The sequence below is a fragment of the Sus scrofa genome, chromosome 2 (genome assembly GCF_000003025.6).
Source record: "Sus scrofa isolate TJ Tabasco breed Duroc chromosome 2, Sscrofa11.1, whole genome shotgun sequence".
Lineage (NCBI taxonomy): Eukaryota > Metazoa > Chordata > Mammalia > Artiodactyla > Suidae > Sus > Sus scrofa.
In genome coordinates, this window is record NC_010444.4 from 63505508 (window position 1) to 63528347 (window position 22840).

The following is a 22840-nucleotide window of genomic DNA, read 5'->3' on the forward strand; positions in this document are numbered from 1 at the left end:
GTAATCGTCCCCACTACTAGGAAAGAAAAAATAACATGATGAATTTATATGTGATTAGCATTAACGTAGTAAAATGCTATAAATTATATTTTGGAGTCATTTTAAAGGATCTTCTGTGATGTGTTATTTTAAAGTCCTGTCCAGACTCAGATTTTCCCCCAAGAGTTGATGTATTATAGAATTATGATGCAAAATTCTTTCATGCATTTGAGTAATTTGATGCATTTGAAGATGTTATAATATCATATTCTAGAGAAAAAGAACATGCTCCTGAGGACGAAATTCCCGACAATCAAATAATGAATAAAAAATACACATTAGCTAATTAAAACATATACTATTTCTTTTTTGAAGGTTCTGTTTTATTTTTAAAATATTTTTCTATTATAGTTGATTATAGCATTGTGCCAATTTCTACTGTACAGCACACAGACACACAGTCATATATATATATATATATGTGTGTGTGTGTGTATATATATATATATATATATATACATTCTTTTTCTCACACTATCCTATTCTAAATGTAATTGTTTGTATCTACTAACCCAAAATCCCTGTTCATCCCACTGTCCTTCTCCCTTGTTCTTTATGTCTATGATTCTTTCTTTTTTGTAGATAGATTCCTTTGTGCCATATTTTAGATCCCATGTATAAGTGATATTACACATACATCATTTCTTATAGTGACAAGTGCTATGGGGAAAAAAGCAGGTATAAAATAGAGCAAATTTAGCTGTTATATTTTACTGGAGTTCAGGAAGACCTAAAACCTGGTGACATTTTAACAGAGAGAACTAAAGGAAAACAAAGGTAAAAACAACAGGGGATGAATGTGCCCTGTTGTGGGAAGACTTAGTACAAAGACTCTGAGTTTGGCATTTTCTTCAAATAACCAAGACTCAAAAGGAAGCCAAAGTATCAAGGGGAATGAGCAAGTAGGAGAAGATGGTGTCAGAGAGTGCTGAGGAACAAAGTGGGCTCCGTTCTACAGCTGAAACTTCAAGACACAGGGAGTCCCTTACTCACATGTTGTTACTTTCATATGTCTTTGTTTCAAATGCTCATGTGAATAGAAAGGTCTCCCTTCCTTATTTTCATCTCTTTGTAAACATTGTGGTCTCTGTATTTTAAGGGTCACATTTTGGAGTATATCAACCCAAGTACCATTTCCCAGAGAACTGCTCATTCCACACAACACACACATACACAGACAGACGAACGGACAGACAGACAGACACACACACACACACACACACACACACACACACACACACACACACCATGTACATCCCTTTGTGCCTCACTGGGCTGTGTACTCTCTGGCTCTTCTCACTTCCAGCCACATAAATAGAAAAGCACTGATATAAGCAATGAGGTTCTACTGTATTGCACAGGGGATTATATCCAGTCTCTTGGGATAGACCATGAAGGAAGATAATATAAGAAAGGGAATATGACTGGATCAATTTGCCATACTGAAGAAATTGACACAAGATTGTGAATTAACTACACTGTAATAATTTTAAAAAATAAATGATATAAATCAAGCTGTCAACATCAAATTATCTTTACCCCAAAGAATGTAGAAATAGTACTAAAATTCTAGTGGCACGCCTCCCAAGGACTTGGGGCTCCATTAAATATGATCATGCTGTGCCATGTTTTAAAAGAAAAGTTAAAAAGCAGTTCTAAAAACAGAGAAAAAAGAAAGGAACACGTGGAGGAAAACAAGATCCACCTGTGGGTCTCACCTCTTAGTGGTTGCCTTGTTCTAGGTCACAGGCATTGGGTTATGTATACTTCGGTTCTGTGGACACTTCATTCTCTAGAACAAATCTAATGCCCCAGGTGGTGTACTCCATAGGCATCCCCATCCTGAATCCTTACATCTATAAAACAAGATCTAATAAGCTCAGGTGATCCCTGAGAGATTGTAATGAGGAGAATGTTCCTTTGTTTCTGCCAGTAGTCTAACTCCAGTTATATCATGGATGCTGAGAACACGTAATAAAGCAGCTTCAAGCAATTTATCAAAGAAGAAAGGAGGAGTCATATCTTTAGGATGTCATGACAGCTTACTGATTAAATACCCTGCTAGAAAAGCAAGCAAAGGGATTAAACCCACAATTTGCAGAAGAAAATATACAATGCACAGCAACAAATGAGGATTTTAAAACATAAATCATAATATAAATTTCTAAATGATTTTAAATGCAAAACTTCTGAATCATAAAACCATTTGAATCTTTCATGTATCATATATTAGCTGTTTGAACTCAGGAAGGCTAGAGATCCATCTAAAATGTTAATATCCTTATTCTATTAGTGGGGATAGTTGTATCCACCCTCCTAAGTTGGTAGACAAATTCAGTCAATATACGGAAAGAACTTAGTGTAATTCTTTCATGTTACTAAGTAAATGACTATCACTCATGATGAGATTTGTTTGGTTTTTTTCTTCTCCCTAGCAAATAACTCTATTGCTTTCCCACCTTTTCCTAATGAAGAATTACAAAGTAAAGCTCATTAGCATAACAATTTTTCATGTTAAAAACATTTTTTTTCATATAAATATCCAGTGTGAGAGAACATGCTGTGAAATTTATGTCTCAGGAACACTGTTACAAGGTAGTATCTACATTCATGAGCCTAGGTTTTTCTAATAAATTCAGAACATGCTCAAATGCATCCCACCATAAAAAGCTGAAAAAATGTGTATATTACAGCACTTACTTTCAAACCAAATATTCTGATTTTCTACTTCCCTTAACTGAAATACCCCTCTAATAACCATTTTATGCTTCCAATTCCTTCCTCAGTTTCATCCAACTGGACTACAATTCCTATCACTTAAATTGTCAACTATGACCCTGTGTCACAGAGTCCAACAGACAATTCTCTAACATATTAAATGAATGAATTATAAGTTAATTTGTCAACTTAGAAAACAAATGTGGCTAATATCTAGACTCTGGGGTAGACTGATTAGGCTCACAGGTGACTTCAAATAAAAGTTTGTCACTTCCCTTCTCTCTGAACCTTTCCTACAGTTCCTATTGAACTCTCATACTTACCTGGATGAGCTCTATGAGAGGAAAATCTATAATGAATATATATCCAAGTTCCTTTGTGGATGGTTGATGATGAAAACTGAAATTTTGTTCTCAGATCAAAAGGAATGAGTAAAGCATTGTTCACCCCCACCAAATTTAGTACTCCAAAGGCAAAAACCATGTTCCATCCAGCTTGAGGGACTACAGCAGAGCAGATGTTTACAGCTCCCTATGTTTGCTCATTAGGCACTGTTTCCATGGTTACTCCCACCTCTAAGCACATCATTTCCCTGTGAGACACTGGTCAGGATAGACAAAAAATTTTTCCCACTCATATCCTGTTCACAGGAGACCAGATTAGAAGTCAGGTGAGTCCAGGTTTTATCACTTCTTCTCATGAACTCACCTGCCTTCCAGAATTCTAACCTCCTTGCACTTTATCCCAAATTTGAGTTAATCTTTTCTTCTATCTGTGACAGAAAACCTGCTTTGACTATGTTCCATAGACCTCCAAATTACTGTCTTGTTTCAGGGAACAGCAGCTCCTGATAGCTTCAGAATATCAATAACTCCACTTCAACAGGAGAGGTATATTGTTTACTCTAAAATGATGTATAATTTTTGACTTCATGGGACTTTTTACAAATCAGATTCTTTTTTGTAATTTTTAATCATTTATTTATATATACATGTTTTTTTCTACTGTACAGCATGGTGACCCAGTTACACATACATGTATAAATTCTTTTTTCTCACATTATGAGTTCCATCATAAGCGACTAGACAGAGTTCCCAGAGCTACACAGCAGGATCCCATTGCTGATCCATCCTGAAGGCAACATTCCCCAAGCTCCCAGTCCCTCCCACTCCCTCCCCTTACCACGTGGCAACCACAAGTCTATTCTCCAAGTCCATGATTTTCTTTTCTGTGGAAAGACTCCTTTGTGCCATATATTATATATATATATTATATTCCAGATATAGGTGATATCATTTGGTATATGACTTTCTGTTTCTGATGTACTTCACTCAGGATGAGTCTCTAGTTCCATCCATGCTGCTGCAAATGGCATTATTTTGTTCTTTTTATGGCTGAGTAGTATTCCATTGTGTATATATGCCACATCTTCCTGATCCAATCATCTATCGGTGGACATTTGGTTTGATTCCATGTCTTGGCTATTGTGAATAGTGCTGCAATGAACATGCAGGCGTATATGTCTTTTTTAAGTAGAGTTTTGTCTGGATATATGCCAAAGAGTGGAAATGCTGGATGATATGGTAGTTCTATGTGTAGATTTCTAAGGTATCTCCATAATGTTCTCCAGAGTGGTTGTGGAAGCTTACATTCCCACCAACAGTGCAGGAGGCTTCCCTTTTCTCCACACCTCCTCCAGCATTTGTTATTTGTGACTTATTAATGATGGCCATTCTGACTGGTGTGAGGTGGTATCTCATGGTAGTTTTGATTTGCATTTCTCTAATAATCAGGCATGCTGTGCATTGTTTCAAGTGCTTCTTGGCCATCTGTATATCTTCCTTGGAGAAATGTCTATTCAGGCTCTTTGCCCATCTTTCCATTGGGTCGTTGGCTTTTTTTGCCATTGAGTTGTATAGGTTGCTCCTATATTCTAGAGATTAAGCCCTTGTCAGTTGCATAATTGGAAACTATTTTCTCCCATTCTGTAAATTGTCTTTTTGTTTTCTTTTTGGTTTCCCTTACTGTGCAAAAGCTTGTCAGTTTGATTAGGTCCCATTGGTTTATTTTTGCTTTTATTTCTGTTGCTTTGGGAGACTGACCTGAGAAAAAAATTTAAGGTTGATATCAGAGAATGTTTCGCCTATGTTCTCTTCCAGGAGTTTGATAGTGTCTTGTCTTATATTGAAGTCTTTCAGCCATTTTTCGTTTATTTTTGTGCATGGTATGAGGCTGTGTTCCAGTTTCACTGATTTACATGCAGCTGTCCAGGTTTCCCAGCAATACTTGCTGAAAAGATTGTCTTTTTTCCATTTTATGTTCCTGCCTCCTTTGTCAAAGATTAATTGACCATAGGGTCTGGGTTTATTTCTGGGTTCTCTCTTATATTCCATTGGTTGGTCTGTCTGTTTTGGTATCAATACCACACTGTCTTGATGACTATGGCTTTGTAATATTTTTTAAGTCTGGGAGAGTTATGTCTCCTGCTTGGCCTTTGTTCCTCAGCATTGCTTTGGGAATTCTGGGTCTTTTGTGGTTCCATATAAATGTTTGGATTGTTTGTTCTAGTTTGGTGAAAAATGTCATGGGTAGTTTGATAGGGATTGCATTGAATCCGTAGATTGCTTTGGGTAGTATGGCAATTTTTACAATATTAATTTTTCCAACCCAGGAACATGGAATATCTTTCCATTTCTTTCCATCTTCTTTTTTTCCCTTGAATAATGTTTTATAATTCTCGTCATATAAGTCCTTTGCCCCCTTGGTCAGGGGTATTCCCAGGTATTTGAGTTTTGTGGGTGCAATTTTAAAAGGTATTGAATTTCTGTGTTCCTTTTCTAATATTTCATTGTTAGTATACAGAAATGCGACTGATTTCTGAATGTTAATCTTCTATCCTGCTACATTGCTGAATTTGTTGATCAGTTCAAGTAGTTCTAATTTAGAGCTGTAATTACTCCTAATTAAGTAAGTTTCTTAATTATAACATATACTTAGATTTTTATGGACCATAAGCTGGGATTTAAATTTTTTTTTGAATTGTCCTTTTTTACTTTTATGAAAGTCCATTCTGTGTGGTCAGTACTCTTGTGAACCTCATTTTGCTATTGCAGAATTTGGGCCTAGAAGGGTTAAGGGATCTATCCTAAGTTATGAACTGAGAATGGGATTGGCTTTGATTGGAACTCCCTCAAGATGTTTCTAGTTCTCATGCATCAGGCCATTGATTATCTATCAACCATGGTATTTTACCTCCCTGGAACACCTGACATTGTCTGTAGAAGATTGTGGTTGTCACAGCTGCTGCTGTCCATCAGCTCAAGATGAGGGATGTACCTCAAAATCCTAAAATGCACAGGAGGCTCCCCACCACAGAATTACTTGGCATAGATGTCAATAGTGAGAAGAGAAACATTGTTATAGAGCAGAATGTCTCTAACATCAATGTGTATAGGAGCCACTCAGTGATATTGTTCAGATGCAGTTCTGATCTAGTGGTCTAGGACAATCCCAGAGATTCTGCATTGGAAGCTAGCTTCAAACCAATATTTATTCTGCATGTTGGTCTGCGTCCCATTCTTAGTTAACAAGCCTATGGTCCAGTGTTAGGGTCAAGTGCAGGTATTCAGAAGCCTTCTCCACCAAGCATCCTCCTGCCTATCTCAGGAATGACATTAGGTGGTAAAATGTTGGACTCTGTAGTTCACATTCTGTATGCCCCTCCCCCATTCTCTAACCACTAATTTGTTTGCTCTATCTGAATGTTTCTCTTTTTTATGTCCATTACTTTATATTTTAGATTTCACACATAACTGATTAAATATAGTATTTCCCTTTCTTTGTCTTGTATATTTCACTCATCATATTACCCCCAAGCTCATCCATGTTGTCACAAATGTAAAATTATTTTTATAGCAGAGTAGTATTCCATAATACAGACATATATATATACACACGTATATATACACATTTTATAATATATACATATATATAGGTAGTATCCAATAATTTTTTACATATATGTTAGAAAGAAAATATGCTCACTTAAATATACTCACATTTTATATGTTACGTATAATACATAATCACTTCCTCTTTATCCGTTAATCTGTTGATACACACTTAGGTTGCTTAATTTTCTTGGCTATTATAAATAATGCTGCTGTGAACATTGGGTTTGGTATATCTTTTTTTTTTTTTTTTTTTTTTTTTTTTTTTTTTTTTTTTTTTTTGCTTGAGGGTTTTTTTTTCTCTTTCTTTTTTTTTTAAGTTTTTTATTTTCCCACTGTACAGCAAGGGGGTCAGGTTATCCTTACATGTATACATTACAATTACATTTTTCCCCCACCATTTCTGCTGTTGCAACATGAGTATCTAAACAAATTCTCAATGCTATTCAGCAGGATCTCCTTGTATATCTATTGTAAGTTGTGTCTGATAAGTCCAAGCACCTATTGCCTCCCACTCCCTCCCCCTCCCATCAGGCAGCCACAAGTCTCTTCTCCAAGTCCATGATTTGCTTTTCTGAGGAGATGTTCATTTGTGCTGGATATTAGATTCCAGGTATAAGTGATATCATATGGTATTTGTCTTTGTCTTTCTGGCTCATTTCACTCAGGGTGAGAGTCTCTAGCTCCATCCATGTTGCTGCAAATGGCATTATGTCTTTCTTTTTTATGGCTGAGTAGTATTTCATTGTATATATATACCACTTCTTCCAAATCCAATCATCTATCCATGGACATTTGGGTTGTTTCCATGTCCTGGCTATTGTGAATAGGGCTGCAATGAACATGCGGGTGCATGTGCCTCTTTTAAGTAGAGTTTTGTCCGGATAGATGCCCAAGAGTGGAATTGTGGGGTCATATGGAAGTTCTATGTATAGATTTCTAAGGTGTCTCCAAACTGGTCTCCATAGTGGCTGTACCAGTTTACATTGCCACCAACAGTGCAGGAGGCTTCCCTTTTCTCCACACCCCCTCCAACACTTGTGATTTGTGGATTTATGAATGATGGCCATTCTGACTGGTGTGAGGTGGTATCTCATGGTAGTTTTGATTTACATTTCTCTTATAATCAGCGATGTTGAGCATTTTTTCATGTGTTTGCTGGCCATCTGTATATCTTCCATGGAGAAATGTCTATTCAGGTCTTTTGCCCATTTTTCCATGGATTGATTGGTTTTTTTGCTGTTGGGTTGTAGAAGTTGCTGATATATCCTAGAGATTAAGCCCTTGTCGGTTGCATCATCTGAAACTATTTTCTCCCATTCTGTAAGTTGTCTTTTTGTTTTCTTGTGGGTTTCCTTTGCTGTGCAAAAGATTTTCAGTTTGATGAGGTCCCATGGGTTTATTTTTACTCTTATTGCTATTGCTTTGGGAGACTGACCTGAGAAAATATTCATGATGTTGATGTCAGAGAGTGTTTTGCCTACGTTCTCTTCTGGGAGTTTGATGGTGTCCTGTCTTATATTGAAGTCTTTCAGCCATTTGGAGTTTATTTGTGCATGGTGTGAGGGTGTGTTCTAGTTTCATTGCTTTGCATGCAGCTGTCCAGGTTTCCCAGCAATGCTTGCTGAATAGCCTTTCTTTTTCCCATTTTATGTTCTTGCCTCCCTTGTCAAAGATGAATTGACCATAGGTGCCAGGGTTTATTTCCGGGTTCTCTATTCTGTTCCATGGGTCTGTCTTTCTGTTTTGATTCCAGTACCACACTGTTTTGATGACTATGGCTTTGTAGTATTTCCTGAAGTCTGGGAGAGTTATGCCTCCTGCTTGGTTTTTGTTTCTCAGTATTGCTTTCGCAATTCTGGGTCTTTTGTGGTTCCATAGAAATGTTTGGATTGTTTGTCCTAGTCCTGTGAAAAATGTCCTGGGTAATTTGATAGGGATTGCATTGAATCTGTAGATTGCTTTGGGTAGTATGGCCATTTTTACAATATTGATTTTCCCAATCCAGGAACATGGAATATCTTCCCATTTCTTTACCTCTTCTTTGATTTCTTTGATTAAAGTTTTATAGTTCTCAGCATATAGGTCCTTTACCTCTTCGGTCAGCTGTATTCCGAGGAATTTGATTTTGTGAGGTGCAATTTTTAAAGTTATCGTATTTTTGTATTCCTTTTCTAATATTTCATTGCTGGTATATAGACATGCAACTGACTTCTGAATGTTAATCTTATATTCTGCTACTTTGCTGAATTTATTAATCAGTTCAAGTAGTTTTGGGGTTGAGTCCTTAGGGTTTTCTATGTATTGAATTAATGTTTATCTTTAATTTAGCTATATGTATCCAGGAGTGGAGTTGTTGGATGGTATGGTATTTCTAGTTTTAGTGTTTTAAGGAAACTCCATACTGTTTTCCATGGTAACTGCACCCATACACTCTCACCAACAGAAAAATTGTTCCATTTTCTCCAAATCCTTGCCAACATTTGGTATTTGAGGTCTTTTTGATGATAGTTATTGTGACAGGTATGAGGAGATATTTGTTGTGGTTTTGATTTACAGTTCTCTGATTCATGATGTTGAAGCATCTTTTCATGGACCTGTTGGCCATCTGTAAGTCATCTTTGGAAAAGTGTCTATTAAAATTTTCTGCCCATTTTTTTAATCAAGCTATTTGGTTTTGTGATGTTGAGTTGTATGAGCTGTTTATATATTTTTAGTACTAGACTCTTAACTGTTTTATCATTTGCAAATATTTTCTCCTATTTGGTAGGTTGTTGTATTCATTTTATTGATGATTACACTTACCCTGAAAAAGTGTTTACGTTTAATTAGGTACCATTTGTTTAACTTTTATTTTGCTCCCTTTGGCTTTGGAGATGATCCTAAAAAATATATTGCAACCATTTATGTCAAATGGTGTTCTGCCTATACTTTCTTATAGGAGCTTTAGGGTTTCCAGTCTTATATTGAGTATTTAAACAGTTTGGGTGTGTAAAATAAGGTATACATAAAGTTACTATGAATTGGTAATAAAACCAGTATAAAATAAATGAGTACCCATGTTTATATTTTTTAAATATTTAAAAATATAAAGCTTTAATTTTTAATCTTGAAGATTTTATTCCCATAAGCACACCATCTGGGAATACATACTTAAACAAGTCTGCATCCTGCAGTGCCCATTCAGCTGGTACATATATAATTATTAAATAGCACGTACAGGGATGTAGTTCTACTGTGATAACAAGCAACTCCCCAAATCACAGTGCCTTAAAATAACAAAAGTTTGTTTTTATCACATTACAAGTATGCTGTAAAGTATCTATGGCTCAGGCACAACTGTGCTAGGCTATGTGTATGTCTGCATTCTGGGAACCATGCCAATGGACAAGCCCATTCTCAAAATAGAGAGCAACAGTTATAGAAAGTGTAGGAACTCACAAAGCTTCTAGATGCTTCTTCTTAGCCATTGAGCATGTCATGTCTGTGCACATTCTATAAACCAAGACCTGTGACACATCCAAGTTCAAGACCAAACAGTGGGAACGTGCACTCCTTCTTCTGTAGGCATATTCAAGTCTCAAAGCAATGGACAGGAGATTCACAGTCCTAAGCACAGTCCTAAGAAATGAAGGAATAAATCAATAATTGTAAAAAATAAAATAAATTCTACTTGGGAAAGAAACAAAAACACAAACATTTCATACTTCTGTTGACATCAAAGACATGAATGCTATGCTGTAGATATGCAACAAAGGAAGATAAGAAGAGGTAGCAGAAACCATGATTCACCAAGAAACAGCATCTTTGCACATATTTCCAAGTAGAGCATAGAAACATAGTAAAATAGCTTCAAAGAGTCTGACACTTTTTATTGAAGCTATCTGGAGTCAGTGTGAGTGGTCAAAGTTAATGGCCCTGTGCATAACAAAATACAGAGTATGGCCGCTCAAATACTCTGCTCTCTGCCAGTGGTGTGGGGGACTGGGAGGAGATCTTCAAGATCACAGCTCACTACCTCTCAGGATCAGGGTAATCCCAAACGCACTTCTTACCCCAAGAAATGATTTGAAGTCCCAATAAGCTTTGTAAATGCAGTAATCCTGAACTAACTTCTTATCCCAAGAGATGACCTGGAGCCCCAATGAGCTTTGTAAATGAGGAATTTAGACATAGTCATTATAGCTGCTGTGAATTGAACCAGGTAATTTTCTATGAGCTCTGAAATATTATCACTCCTCACAGTATATTCTTAGGAGAAATATTCCCTATTCATAGAAAAGTGGAATAAAGGCCTAAAAGTTTTATTTCCTGTCCAGTGGGAAATGTTCAAGAGGCACATGTAAACCTGTGAATGCAGAAGCTGAATGAATGAGTCCAATGTCTGACCACCTTATGTCAGACCTAGGCTGGGCGGGAAGATTATTAATAGAAAGGGCCTAAATTATCTATGCTGGCTCTGATACTGGCCCACAGTCTTGATACTCACAAAGTCGTCCACAGAGCAGGATCTACACCATCAATAACAATTGAGAGTTTGTTACACATGCAGAATATGGGTGGAAAATCAGAATCAGTATTAACCAAGATCCCCTAGTGATTCATACTCACATTGATGTTGGGAGAAGTGCTTGTTTAGAATGGTGTTTCTCAACCTCGCCAGTGTTGAATTTTGTAATGAATAATTATTTGTGATGGGAGCTGTCCTGTGCTTTGTAAGTTGTCGAATTACATCCCTGGCCTGAACCCTCTACAAGCCAGTAGCGCTTCCCCAGATATGGCAAGAAAAAGTCTCTCCAGATATTGCCAAGCATCCTTTGGGGTCAATATTTTCTCTAATTGAGAACCATTAACCTAGAGCAAGAGAATTAGAAACATCTTGCGTTCAAATCAAAACACATCCCTTATTTAGTTCATAATTTGGGGCCAATCACCCAATTCTGCAATTTAGAATGAAGCTCCTAATTGTAAAGCCCTCATAGGATGGATTGTTGCAAAAATAAATTAGACAATACATATAAGATTCTGAGCTCAGCCAGTGGTGCATTAAAATATCTAAATGTATATTTTATAATTAACAAATGTTTTATAAATAAAAGACTAAGTGCCAGATCTTCACTTGTCTTAAAAGCATTAAATTCCTAATTGGTGTGTCAAGTCTTTATTAAGCCAAGGATTATTATACCCATGGTTTTCTAGCAAAGGAACACAGTCATCAGTTATCACAGTTATCTGTTTATTGAAGAAGTAGTATGAATTTTCTGGAGACATCAGGAGCTATGTTCCCATTAAAAGCCAGTGCTTTCAAGATCCAAGGAAACTGCTCAAGACAGGTTCCTCAGGAGTAGACTTGGAAAAAACTTTGAGGGTTGTAAAACATTTCAATGTCAGACCTCTGGGAGACAGAAGAGTTCATGGAGTAGTAAAAAGACTCAGATACACCTGACTTCTAACCTAGTCTCCTGAGAACAGAAAATCAATAGAAAAAAAAATCCATTCTGCCCTGACAAGTTCCCCAGGAAAATGATGTGTTCAAGTGTTGGAGTAAGAATGGAAAATGCAGATGTAGTGGACATATACAACAAATATCCAGAGCTGTAAATATCTACACTGCTTCTATGTCTGAGCATGGTTCATACTCAGTTGGAGAGGTCATTGCTTTTGCCTTTGTATTCCTGAGTCTGGCTCAGAAATTAATGCTTCACCTCTTTCTTCTCTCTTGTTTGAAGACAGATCTTCAATATCCACCATCAACCATCCAGGGAGGAATTTGGACTTCCACATAAAGACTTTTCTCTCAGATTTTCCACCCAGGTGAGTAGAAGAGCCTAATGGATACGTCAGAGAACATCAGGGAGGATTAAATCCAAGAATACCTCCCTGCAGTCCCCTGAAAATCCAAACAGCTCACCTAGATCCTAGAGATCTCCATGCTTTTCCCTTGAATGATAATACTTTTAAGGACAAAAGATGCTATTGACCATAAAATAAAATAAAGAGCAAAATGTATTAATGAAAAATATGACAGAAAATAACTGAATTGCTAGTAATTAGTGTAACATTTAACAAATAAGGAGATAACTGCCATAACTAGCATGGCAATTAAGAGAAAATATAACAATGGAAAATAATATGAAAAAGAATCACATTGCTGTACAGCAGAAAGTAACCCAACATTGTAAATTAACTACACGTCAGTAAAATTTTAAAATAAAATAAATGTCTGTTGGTTTCAGCAATTCAAGGATTGTTGTTGACAATTAAGTGATGGGAATGAATCTGTAGTTGGATGAGATGCAAGAAGAAATGGGAGGCATAGTGGTGTCAGTAAAATCTGAACACTTCCAAGGAATTTTGCAGTTTAAGGGCAGCAAAATAGAGGATTAGATTTGGAGTGGTTTGTGGAGAAGTGAGGATATTTTGTTTATCTATTAATTTTTAGGATGGGGTGCATTTGAGTACATTCTGTATTCATTAGGAAGATCCAGAACAATCCAGGTAGCTACTACTTGGAAACTACAGTTCTTGAGACACGCATATCACAGAATCTTTTCTCACATTGAGTATACATTAGGAAAAAATATATTTAAAATACAGACTGGTATGTGGTAAACAGTGAATGTTTGCAATATTTCACTACTTGGAAGGCTGAAGGTGCATGGGGGTTTATTAGCCATTTTATTTCCCTATTGAAAATTGTCTATACAAGAACTTTGCTTTATATACTTTTGCTTTATATACAGTTTGGGTGTTTTTATTCTTTCTGTTTTGTTCTTGTTTTTGCTTTTGTTTTTGTTTTGCTGTAACATTTCCTTTAGAGTTTACTTCATCTCCAGCTCTGGAGAAAAGGCCAGGAACTGCACTCCAACATGTGGAAGAAAGGGACAATGAGATGCATTTTTAAAATCTTGAGAAGTCTTCTATGCTGAAAAGAGAGATGCAAGCATCTCTCTCCCCACTTTTTCCCCTCACCCATGTAGGTGTGTCAGGCATCATTTCGGTGGATCCATTTCACCAAAACTGCTCTGTGCAACCACTTCCCCAAATTTGGATTACCTATAGTCTTTCTCTCCCTCTCTCTCTCTCTTTTTTGCATCTTTCAAACAAAGAATTGCAATTATTGAAAGAAGTCTGCTATTTGCTATTTAAATCTTGTACATATACATAATATATTTGTTGGGTTATATGAGTATTTATAAATTGTGAGTGGGCAAGTCTATCCGCTGGTCATATTTTGTCCTCTCTATTGCTTTTCAAACATAGAAAGTTCTGCATATTTAGTAATAATAATCCATCTTTTACATGAATTGTCATCTTATTTCACATTTTACTTACTGCTACCTTTTGCCTTTATTGAGACCTATTTTCAAAACTGCCATCATTTTCTGCTGTCTTGAGAAATACATGATTTTGCACTCAAGTATATATTGCTTATATTTTTATAAGCATGTTTGAATCTGTTTATGTGTATATAGGTGGAAATAATAACTTTAGATACTGCTTCCTGAACTATTTTTTAATTTAAGTTTGTTTTATAAAGCAGTTTCTAGGAATTTACGTGTTTTACAGAGAGCTCAGATTGTTTCCTTTTTATAGAACATTTCTATCCCTCTCTTTTTTTATTAGTGTAAAGTTGACTTGTGTCAGTTTCTGCTGTACAGCATAGTGTATATGTTCTCTTTTCTCCTTTCTTAAAAATTAATTTACTCGAGTATAGTTGACTTACAATGTTGTATTAGTTTCAAGTACTACTGCATAAAAGAGATGATTAACAACAACTTTCTGTATAGCACAAGAAAATCTACTTGATGGTTTATAATAACCTATATGGGAAAAAGAATGGATATATATATATGAATTAATTTAAAAATTACATTTCCTATTATTTTTTAGATTTTTGCCTATTTTGTATATAGTTAAAAATTGTGTTAATGTGACTCTTGTTATCTTATATTTTTTCTTTCAAAAAATCATCTTACTATTTAATTCAATGTTGTTTAGTAAAGTTGTTTTCAACCCATTACATTTAATCTGATTTTATACCCCCTGCTATACTTTTTATTTTATAAATTCCATTTTATAAAAATTTGTTTTTATTATAAGTGCACATCTGTATTAAACTGTGAGAGTGAACAAAGCAGGTGAGGTCCCCACACATTTGGATTGAATATTTTACTGGAGGAAGAAGATTAAAATAAAATTAATGTATGTATGACAAAATGTTCTTAAGTATAAATAAAATGAGGAAAGGGTAGGTTTTGTGGCATGTGTGGGATTTTACAGAGTATATATATATTGCTTTCCCCTCAGCAGGATCCCATCTTATTTTAAAACTACCCTTGCATTTACTACAATGGAGAAGAAACTTTTTGGACTGTGTCCCAGAACAAAACCTGCATTTTACATGTGATCCAACATATGTGCACAGGTAAGCAAGAAATACAGATGTATGCACAAGTCCACACTACATCATGCACATATCTAAACAAAGAAAACAAAAAACCCTTACTATGTATGATGCACTCTAATATTTTGTCTTGTGTTTTATACTTTCTATTCTATTTTATTCTTAACAAAACCTTATCCTTTTCCTTTAATGGGTCTGCATTTCACAATATGGAAAACATTCCTCCAGCATGTCTTCCATGGCTATATTACTCTTTCCTTGCTTAATTTCTTTCTCTCATCATTGGCAGTTTCTGTGGGAACACATTCTCGCATTCCTTTATGCAATGTATATTCATTCAGCTACTGTTTCCAATCAAGTAAGTCTGGAGTGGGGTTGGCAGAGTGTGTATAATATTGGTACATGCCTCAAGGCACTCGTGGTCTAGTAGAGAATAAAAGATACTGATTTTTAATTACAGCAGAAGCACTCTTTCTAAATTATTGTAAAAGAAAATGTCCTTTTCCTGTGGGAGTGCTTTTTGAAAAGTTTCATAAAGGAGATGATCTAAGCAGTCTGAATAAGATGGAGTTCTGAAGACAGAGAGAAGTGAAAAATTCTGAAGAGACCAGTGGTTGGCTCTCTAAGTAGAGGAAAGCAGTCTTGAGGCTAAGGAATCAAGTGCAGCTAAGTTCACTATTTTTGAGATTAATGCAGATGAGGGCAGCTTGTGGGTGATATTGGTGGTTCAGTCAGAGAGAGCCAAACCTATGGTTTGAATCTATGGAAGTTTGAGTTTTCTCCTGTGGGGAGTCACTGAGAGAGAGTTATGTTGGGGGGCTGGACAAGCAGGTTTGTAATATAGAAACATTTTTCTGGGTCAATGTGCATGTTGGCTAAACGGGTGTCAGGTATCATAGATGGGAAAGAGGACAAGAAACTTAAATAAAGCTATGGAATTGGGAACTAAGAGATGGGAGAGCAGTGGAGACATTTGAGAGGAAGAAGAAAAAAATCAAATCTTATTGGTGGAAATAACCACCCATTTACTAATAGGAAGGAACTCTGTTAAGCTTTTTATGTACATTGACTAAATCAGGCATCACCATGAGAATGGATACCACTATCCTTACAATTTGGCTTGAGGCTATTAACATTTAGAATGTTTCTGTTGGGAGTTCCTGTTGTGGCACAGCAAAAACAAATCCTAGTAATATCCATGAAGGTGCAGGTTTGATACCTGGCCTCACTCAGTGGGTTAAAGACCTGGTGTTGTATGAGTCATGGTGTAGGTCGCAGACATGGCTCGGATCTCATGTTGCTGTAGCTGTGTCGTAGGCCCTTGGCTACAGTTCCAATTTGACCCCTAGCATAGGAACTTCCATAGGCCGTGGGTGCATCCCTGAAAAGCTTTTTAAAAAAAGCCTCTGTTGGCTCTTCAAGTTCAAAGAGAATATTCACAGATTCAAAATTCAAAACCAGAATTGCAAATGACAAAATTTTTGCACATTGTATCATTTAGAACAATCTTTCATCAAGTCATTTTTAAATTCTCTACTTTTATTGCATTTTGTGTTATTTCCTTTTCATGATTTTTTTATTTATTTCCTTTGCCCATTTTTCTAGTGGGATATTCAATCAGTTACCCCTCTTGTAATGTAAATACATCATTTCTTTCTTTTCTGGATAAAATGTTTTTTGATGTTTTACTCTTCTGGGCATCATGGGATATAACTGGGGTTAAAAAGCTGCCAGAACCAAGGAAGTTTTATACTCATCACAAATTCTAAGAATCACATGATCTCCCACCTCCAAATATATCCTTTTTTTTCCATCTCTCTCTCTGTTTTGGGAACAAATTTTTATGTTTCTTTAATCACTGGACACAATGTGGTCATATTAAAATGGAGCCCCGTGTTCACATGTCCATGGGAGACTTAATTGTAATTTAGGTACTACTCTACATGTTTAGGGAAAAGATAATCCAATGTTGAAAGTTGCCTTGTGTCCTTGTTTTCCTAATTATTGTGGCTGAAAGTGAGAATAGCCCAGTAGTAGCAATGACCTAGGAGGCAAAAGTAAGCCTGTGTTGGGTGGAGGGTAGGTTGAGTATGTTGTTGGGCATGAGAAGTTCTCGAGAAAGGGCTTTCTGAGCCCATATCCTCCCATGTGAGACACTTAAAATACAGGTGTCAGAATATTACCCAACATCTGAAACTAAGGAAGGGACCCATTTCTAATCACAGTGCTTCTTGGAAATAAAATGAATAAAGTGCAAGTAACCACATGTGAAAATGGGAATCCCTGGAACTGGCAGTTTCAGCTGTAGCAGGGAAGCCACCTGGTTCCTCCAAATTCTCTGACACCATTATCATCACTGTCCCTCTTGTACTTTCCCCTGGACACATCTTTTGATCTTGATTTTCTGAAACAACTATCTTTTCAGGGCCTTTGTCCTGGCTGATTTCTCTGTCCCGCACACACACAATTCCCCCAAATGGCCCCCTGTATTCTGCCCTCTATTCCTCGAGGTCTCAGTTCCAATGCTTTCCAGTCTACCTGAACACCTACTAAAAAATACCCACATTAACTCTTTTTTATTCCTGATTTCTTTTTTCACATAGCATCTGTCACCATCTGATAATTTGTACGATATTTTATTTGCTAATACTCTTTCTCTATCATTGAACTACAAAGACTATTGTCTCTCAGCACCTTATACTCTCTGTCCAGACGTTGGTCATTTATTAATCTATATTTCCCAAATGCATGACAAAATTCCTCACTGAAACTGTAGCCTACATGACCATATAGGGAGAAAGCTGAATGTGAGGTAGAAGTTCTTATTCAGAGAGGGAACACGGAATCACTTGAAGGAGAAACTTTCACAAACAAATTTTGGTACCATAGATATTAAACTGTGATTGTAAAATATAAATTGTAGACTTACAATAATGTTTCCAACGTCAATGTTTGAGAGATGTCATATTTTTTGCTTCCTAGTAGTCACCTCTACCGCATGGAACAGGCAATGTCACACAAATTTCAGAATTTCTTCTTCAGGGTTTATGGAAGGAACCAAAACTGCAGCCTTTCATATTTGGGCTTTTCATCTCTATGTACCTGATCACTGTATTTGGAAACCTGCTCATCATCCTGGCTGTAAGCCTAGACTCCCATCTCCACACGCCCATGTACTTCTTCCTCTCCAACTTGTCCTTTGTGGATATCAGCTTCACCTCCACCACCATCCCAAAGATGCTGATGAATATACAGACAGAGAACAAAATTATAACCTACAAATGTTGCATCACCCAGATGTACTTTTTCATGCTCTTTGCAGGGTTGGATGACTTTCTCCTGACCATGATGGCCTATGACCACTTTGTGGCTATCTGCTACCCCCTACACTACACAGTCATCATGAAACCCTGGCTCTGTGGACTGCTGGTTCTGGTGTCCTGGATGATAAGTGCCCTGAATTCCTTGTTACAGAGCCTAATGGTGTTGTGGCTCTCCTTTTGTACAGAATTGGAAATCCCACACTTTTTCTGTGAAATCAAGCAGGTGGTCCGACTTGCTTGTTCTGACACATTTCTTAATGATATGGTGATGTATTTTGCAGCTGGGATGTTGGGTGGTGTTTCCCTCACTGGGATTCTTTATTCATATTCTAAGATAGTTTCCTCTATATGAGGAATTTCATCATCTCAAGGGAAGTATAAAGCATTTTCCACCTGTGCATCTCACCTCTCAGTTGTGTCCTTATTTTATTGTACAGTCTTAGGTGTGTACCTTAGCTCTGCTGGTACCCACAGCTCACACTCAGGTGCAGTAGCCTCGGTGATGTACACCGTGGTCACACCCATGCTGAACCCCTTCATCTACAGCCTGAGGAACAAAGACATAAAGAGGGCTCTGAGAAGAATCACGTGGCCAATTTTCTTAGGACTGAAGAAGTCTCATGATTTTAGGGTGCAAATCCTCAGAGCCAATTTCTTTGATCAGATTATTGAAGTAGGATCTAACTCTTCTACTTAATTCCTGGAATTTCCTTTTCTTTGATTTCAACTCCTCTATATTATTTAAGTAACAAACTTTATTAGGCTTCTGTTTTGTTTGGAATATAGATTTTTTTTCACTTTTCCGTATTCATACATTCCCAATTTTTTTCCAAGCTTGGGTCACAAATATTTGACTATTTGACTATTTACATATTTTACATGGGTCAAGATACTTGGATTTCTTAAGAATAATTTTGTTCTCAAATGACCTATATCACGGCAGGTAATTTTCCCTAGTTTTTCTGAAGGAATAATTGTGAGTTGTTTTAATTACATGGGGGAAAAACTATACTAGGCAACCATGGCTATTTATGGAATTTCACTGCAGTAGAAAATATGAAGTTCCAGATTTTACTTTTGTTCATGACTTTTTCATTACCAGCTTAACTTCAGTTTTTCACAATGTGGACATTAACCTTACTGCAATAATGTCTCAATTTCTTGATAGTGATGCTATTGGCTAAAAATGTCTGAGCCACTCAAGTGTGTCTGTGTTATTTGTGGCAAAACCTCACAGATATTTTTCTGGCCATGTTTATGCTGTGGCTAGATTGGTCCTGTGGTATTTATTATGATATAAAGAGGCAACTCAGTAATATATATCAGGGAACTTTTTAAAAAAACTATTATTCCCAAGTCCTGGAGTTTATACAGCATGCCCAAGAGCCATACAAATAAGTCTTGGATATATAGAGAGGGGGAGAGAGATGGTGAGAGGGACACACAGAGAGAGAAAAAGAGAGAGAGAGAGAACACCAACTATGGGCTCTCTCATTATTGGGTTCTAGGGCAGGCTGGCTAGGATTTGTTAGTTCATTATTTTTTTCAAAGATGCATTTATTCTCTGGAACCAAGCTAATGTTTCTGGGTGAAACTATTGTGTTTGGTTTTTGCTGTTCTAATTATAATTGTAAGAAAAAATTAAACATCTTGGCAGAGTCTCACTTTGACCAATATTCACATGAGATGCTTTTTTTCATATAATTATTTTATTTTTTCCACTATAGCTTGTTTACAGTAGCACTGGGAACTATGTCTGGCCACTTGTGATAATGTTATTTGCTTTTTTATTGTTGAATTTGAAACATAAGAATGAAATTAGGACATGACAAGAGAAAAGAAAGTTCACTCATGTAGTCAGTAATCTTTCGACTCAGGAGGTAATTCTAAACGGAGGATTTTATGGGTGTCAATTGCCTGGGTGGTTATCTAATAGCCATGTCATGTTTATTTGAAATGATTGTATTTGAAATGAATGCCTCTGAAATCAAAAGCATAATTTCTGACACCTACATTACACACCTGTTATCATGTTTTATAATTAATCTCCTTGTTTTATTCATTCATTCACCTTGGTGTCCAAAATACCTACCGCAATCACTGGAAAAAATTGATTATAAAATATATGTCTCCTGTGACATGTACATGGAAACGCAAATTGGAATCCATTGATCTCATATGATCTTAGTGTCAGAGATGACCATAAATGTGAGGAAGCAATGTTAAGTCATACATTTTGTTCTGATGCACTATGTTTCTTTTCCAGGTTGTACATCTATTTATTAAAGCATGGAAGATTAATGGCCACAAGTTGAGGACGTTTGCTCATTGAGGAGAAGGATTGGTTACTGTATTTATGTTTTATTACTGAACTATCTTCCATTTTCTGCTCAAAAACATGTAATGCTACCTGAACATGACTTTTTCCATCGTTTTATGAAATATATCCCATTTCTTAATATTTATAATAAATTCAAAATAGATGGTGAATGAACAATGTCAGGTAACCTGTTTCACATCCTCTTCATGCTAAGGAATCTCTTCATCCCTCATGATCAGAGGATGATCTGCAGGAGAGCTTGCCAGCCCAGTTATGTGATTCAGGGAAACAGTTTTTCTGCAAAAACATGCATGTCCGTACACCTCTCCTAGTCACCTAGAGGGGAACCTCAAGGTGGTTACTTCTTACTACATTTATCTTAAATAAACTTCAATAACAGAATGACCATGAATGTTCTTAAAATATCTGAATAAATGATAAAAATAAAAAGCAGCACACTATGGTAATTACCCAGTTCTGTTCATTTTGATTATTGTATCAGTTAGCTATTGCTGTATAATAAGTCATTCTGTGTCAAGTGGGATATCATAATATCTTCGTCATCAAGTAAAAGTGTATGCTTTGGAGTTGTCCTGATTTATTTGTTACTCATGGGTGTGTAATCAGCTGTGTTTTTAAGGCTCATCCATAATGTTAGGATGACTGTAGTGCTCTTCTGTCTTGAATACATTTATGGTCAGTTTACTACAGTTCTATGTTGAGGTTAATATTCCATTTACAGACAAAAATGAACTTATCATGTGAATTACTTAGATTTAATGTCCCTGATCCTACAGCCATAAATGACATTTGGCCTTCTTCTGAATTAGATCTATCTACCACCCCTGTTAAGTGAGAATCAGCTTCTTATGCTCTAGACTCCTCCTTACCCATGCACCATTATATTTTTCCCATTTAGTTAAATTATCGGAGTATAATTACACATAATAAAATGCATATTTAAAGTGTACAGATTGGTGAATTAAAGGAACTGTACAAAAATTAAGAGAACATGCTGCATGTTTCTATGTATGTGTAATTTGACAGGGCGCATAGCTTTAAGTGCTTTGTTATGTAATTTTGAAAAATGTAAGCTCCCTTACCTTCAGTTTCCTTACTTCCAAAGGTAATGTGGGATACTAAACGTAACTTAACATGCATGCTGTGAGAAATAGATGAAATGTGCTAAAATTCACTTTTCAGTCCAAAGAAAACATTCAAAGGTAAATGTGTATATTTATATGTATCTGTGTTTGTACACATTTTTCTTTCAAATAAGTATAATCTTGCTCCTGATATTAGAAGAAATGCTCTTAGCTTTTCAGCACTGAGTATAATATTGGCTGTGTTTTTTCATACTTGGCCTTTATTATGCTGAGGTATGTTCCTTTATACTCAGTTTGTTGAAAGATTTTTCTTATAAGTGGATGTTTAATTTCATCAAAAGTTCTTCTGCATCTATTTAGATGATCCTATAATTTGTATTCTTAAATTCCCCTTTTCCTTTTTTTTTTTTTTTGGCTGTGCCTGCAGCATGTGAAAGTTCCCGGGCCAAGGATTGAATCTGTGCCACAGCAGTAATGTGAGCCCCTGCAGTGATATCTCTGGATCCTTGACCTTCTAGGACACAAGGGAATTCTTATTCTTCAATATATTAATGTCACATGTCATATTTATTGGTATGTGGATATTTAACCACCCTTGCATCATGGAATAAATCTCACTTGATGATGGTATATGATCTTTTTGCCATATTGTTGATTTTGCTTTACTATATTCTATTATTTTTGATGAGTGTTTAAGCATCTATGTTCACCACTGGTAATGGACCGTAATTTTCTTTTTTGTGATGTACTCATCTTGTTGAACAATGAATTTATAACAGCTTCTGGAAGGAGCAAATGTACTTTTCATTCAACATGACATGCAAACATGCTTCTTGGTTCAGCAGATATAAAACTACCTACATCTGACTAGCACAGTTCCACAGTTTTGCTACTCAGCTAGTGGTCCACAGACTAAGACCTGTAACATCAGCATAACCCAGGAGGTTCTTTTGGTTTTCAGAAATTCTGTGCCCACC

General features: G+C 36.3%; 1 protein-coding gene across 1 annotated transcript; it reads left to right on the top strand.

The window, feature by feature from the left end:
- On the top strand, positions 18211-19134 carry LOC110259629 (olfactory receptor 7A10-like). The gene is made up of 2 exons (XM_021085112.1): positions 18211-18565; positions 18851-19134. Exons 1-2 carry the CDS (start codon positions 18211-18213, stop codon positions 19132-19134), a joined length of 639 nt encoding a protein of 212 aa, XP_020940771.1.